This window comes from Hipposideros armiger, unplaced genomic scaffold, assembly GCF_001890085.2.
Source record: "Hipposideros armiger isolate ML-2016 unplaced genomic scaffold, ASM189008v1 scaffold_1605, whole genome shotgun sequence".
In the NCBI taxonomy this organism is placed as follows: domain Eukaryota; kingdom Metazoa; phylum Chordata; class Mammalia; order Chiroptera; family Hipposideridae; genus Hipposideros; species Hipposideros armiger.
Window position 1 is genome coordinate 68,538 of NW_017732955.1, and position 2,478 is coordinate 71,015.

The 2,478-nt window shown below is 60.0% G+C and overlaps 1 protein-coding gene across 2 annotated transcripts in view; it reads left to right on the forward strand.

Moving 5' to 3' along the window:
- The first annotated feature begins 900 nt into the window (after positions 1-900).
- CADM3 (cell adhesion molecule 3) overlaps positions 901-2,478 on the forward strand; it is a 31,557-nt gene continuing 29,979 nt past the window's right edge. Inside the window, exon 1 of one of the 2 annotated variants that reach the window (XM_019634359.1) lies at positions 901-1,149. In XM_019634359.1, coding sequence (XP_019489904.1) covers positions 1,068-1,149 — 82 coding nt within the window. In that variant the 5' untranslated portion in view covers positions 901-1,067. The remainder of the gene's footprint in view (positions 1,150-2,478) is intronic. The other variant, XM_019634360.1, reaches the window with a different exon arrangement.

Here is a 2,478-nt window from a genome sequence, read left to right on the forward strand (position 1 = left end):
CTTGAGCCAAAAGCAAGTACAGACACACCCTGCCTCTCATCTATACTAACTATATCTGGCCATTCATGGAGAAATCTTACTCACTAAAACTTGAGAAGGGAGGAAAAGATCCTCTGAACGATTAAGAAAGAAAAAAAAATATATATATATATTGGGAGAAGGCCTTGGGGTAAAGGGATAGGAAGATTAAGGGAGAAACTACTGAGTTGCCTTGTAGCCCACTTGGTTGGGCAAGAGTCTGAAGCGAAACCACTGCTTTTTTGGGGGGTGGGTGGGGGGGGGTGTAATTTCTGTGATAAGGGATTGAAGGAAATGTTGAGTCCCATGGCCTGGGGGTTGCTAGAAGATGCCTTTCAAGGGAAATTGCCTGGGGCCACAAATTGTTGCTGGAGATAACTAGGGGCTCTTGGATCAGAGGATCTAGGGATGTTAGTGTTTAGGAGAATGGTCAAGGAAACTGGTCATCTACTGGGGAGCTGTTCCAGGACACATTGTTGATAGGTAGACCCCTTAGGCTCTTGGAGGTCCCAGTTGCCAAAGGGGGGAGGTCGGGCTGAAGGATCTCAGGCTAGTTAGCGGGCACGCCCTTGTCCGGGCCTGCAGTGGCCGCTCTCGCCAGCTGGCCTAGGGCCCTGTCCCACTCCCCTCTCCACCCCAAACCTAAGAGGGGTGCGCTCCGGGTCCCGCTGCTGAGCCAGCTCCCTCCTCTGCTCCACACCCGAGCCAAGCTGGCGGAGATCCCGGGGGACAGGGTGGAAGGCACCACCATGGCACTGAAGGGGCGTGGGGGCGGGGGGAGTGGGGAATGCGGCAGCTTGCCGCCCCCCCCGCGACCAGCCCAGCCCCCGTTACCCCCCCCTCCACCTCCAACCGAATGGTTTGCTCCAAGCGCCCTATTTAATCCCGGCGACTGCTGCAGCGCCGGCTCCCTCCCGGTCCCCGCCTCGGCCCCGGGCTCCCAGCGGCTCCGGGGCGCCCTTTCGGTCTGAGTCGTCAGTCTACTCCAGCCCCAGCCCCTAGGGACCCAGGCTCGCCCGCGCCCAGCAGGGAGCCAGCCGGGAAACGTGATGGGGGTTTCTTCCGTCCTTCCCCTGCTCTTGCTCTTCGCCTGCTGCTGGGCGCTCGGCAGGGCCAACCTCTCCCAGGACGGTGAGTGAGGGAGGGGGCAGCGCCAGGGGAGGTAGGCTGCTCCCGGGGCGGGGGTTCCGAGCGCCACCGGGGGAGGAGGGAGTCTGTGGGCTTTGTTTGGAGCCTGGGGTTCCAGTCGCCAGCCGCTAATACCCCTGTGCCTGTCTGAACATTCGTGTCTCTGTGGGTCGTGGGTGTGCCGGGTATGCACGTTCCTTGTATACCGTCGAGTGACTGCGTGTGCACCGCGGTTGGGGTCTGCTGTGTAGCAGCCCGGGGTCCGGATGTGTTGATGTCCGTGTCTGGGTGTGCGCGTCTCTCTGTTGGTGTCTGGTTCTGCGTTCCTGTGTCAGCATCTGTGTGTATGTCTGTGTCAGTGTGTGCTGGGGGCGGAGTGAGACAGTCAGGGCGTGTGTCGGATGTTTGTGTATGTATGTCTGGAGGGTTGGGTGACCAGTGCAATCCCCCAAACTGCTATATGCAAACATTTTTGCTCCCCCACCCGTGGCAGAGCTCCGAGTGCCCAGGGAAGGGGGCCTGGGTGAGGCTGTTGAGGGGGGCGTGGGCAAGGAAGGGGGGGGGGAGCCTTCTCCTTGGAGCAAAACAACAACACAGGGCGGAGGGGACCCCGGGAAGGCAATATCCTTAGCGGTGGCTGAGGCTGGGAGAAGAAACCCAGACCGGAGAAGGTGGGGGTAGGTTAGGTAAAAGGAAGGATCAAGAAGATTTGGGGGAAGGAGGATGCACGGAAAACCCGACGCTTTCCTAGGCTAAACATTGATTTTCCCAGATTTCGGGTGGAGTAGCACGCCCAGCCCCTTTTGCCCCAGTCGGGAACTCTAGCCTTCTTTGGTTTGTAATGGTCGACAAGAAGGAAGGGGGGGGAGGGTAAGGAGGCGGGGCCCGGGGTGAGGGGACTTGGGGAAAAGCCCCTCCTGTCCTGGACCAGGCTATGTAGGTCAGCATTGTGTGGGCACCTCAGCTTTCTTAAAGGCTGCTTATGGTTAATGGGGTGGCAGGGGCAGTTGGTAAGGAGACCAGGGAGACAGCCAGAGAGCCTTGGGTCCCAGAGGAGCGAGGGCAGGCGGTGACGGGACTAAAGGAATGCATCTTCCAGTCTCCTCCGCCCGAGTCAGAGCGGGGGGCTGGGGTGGGGGAGGGAGAAGAGGAACTGGGCACTCTGCGGAGCAAAGGGATGTGGGGAGAGTGAGGGGGAGGGTGGTGGCTATGCCAGGCCAGATGCCAACGAAAAACAGAAAGAACCGCAGGGGAGGAGAAAAGGGAGGAGGCTCCTGGGTGATGGACCCAGTGGCCAGCAGGGATGGGCACAGGGTGGGGCGGCGGGGAGGG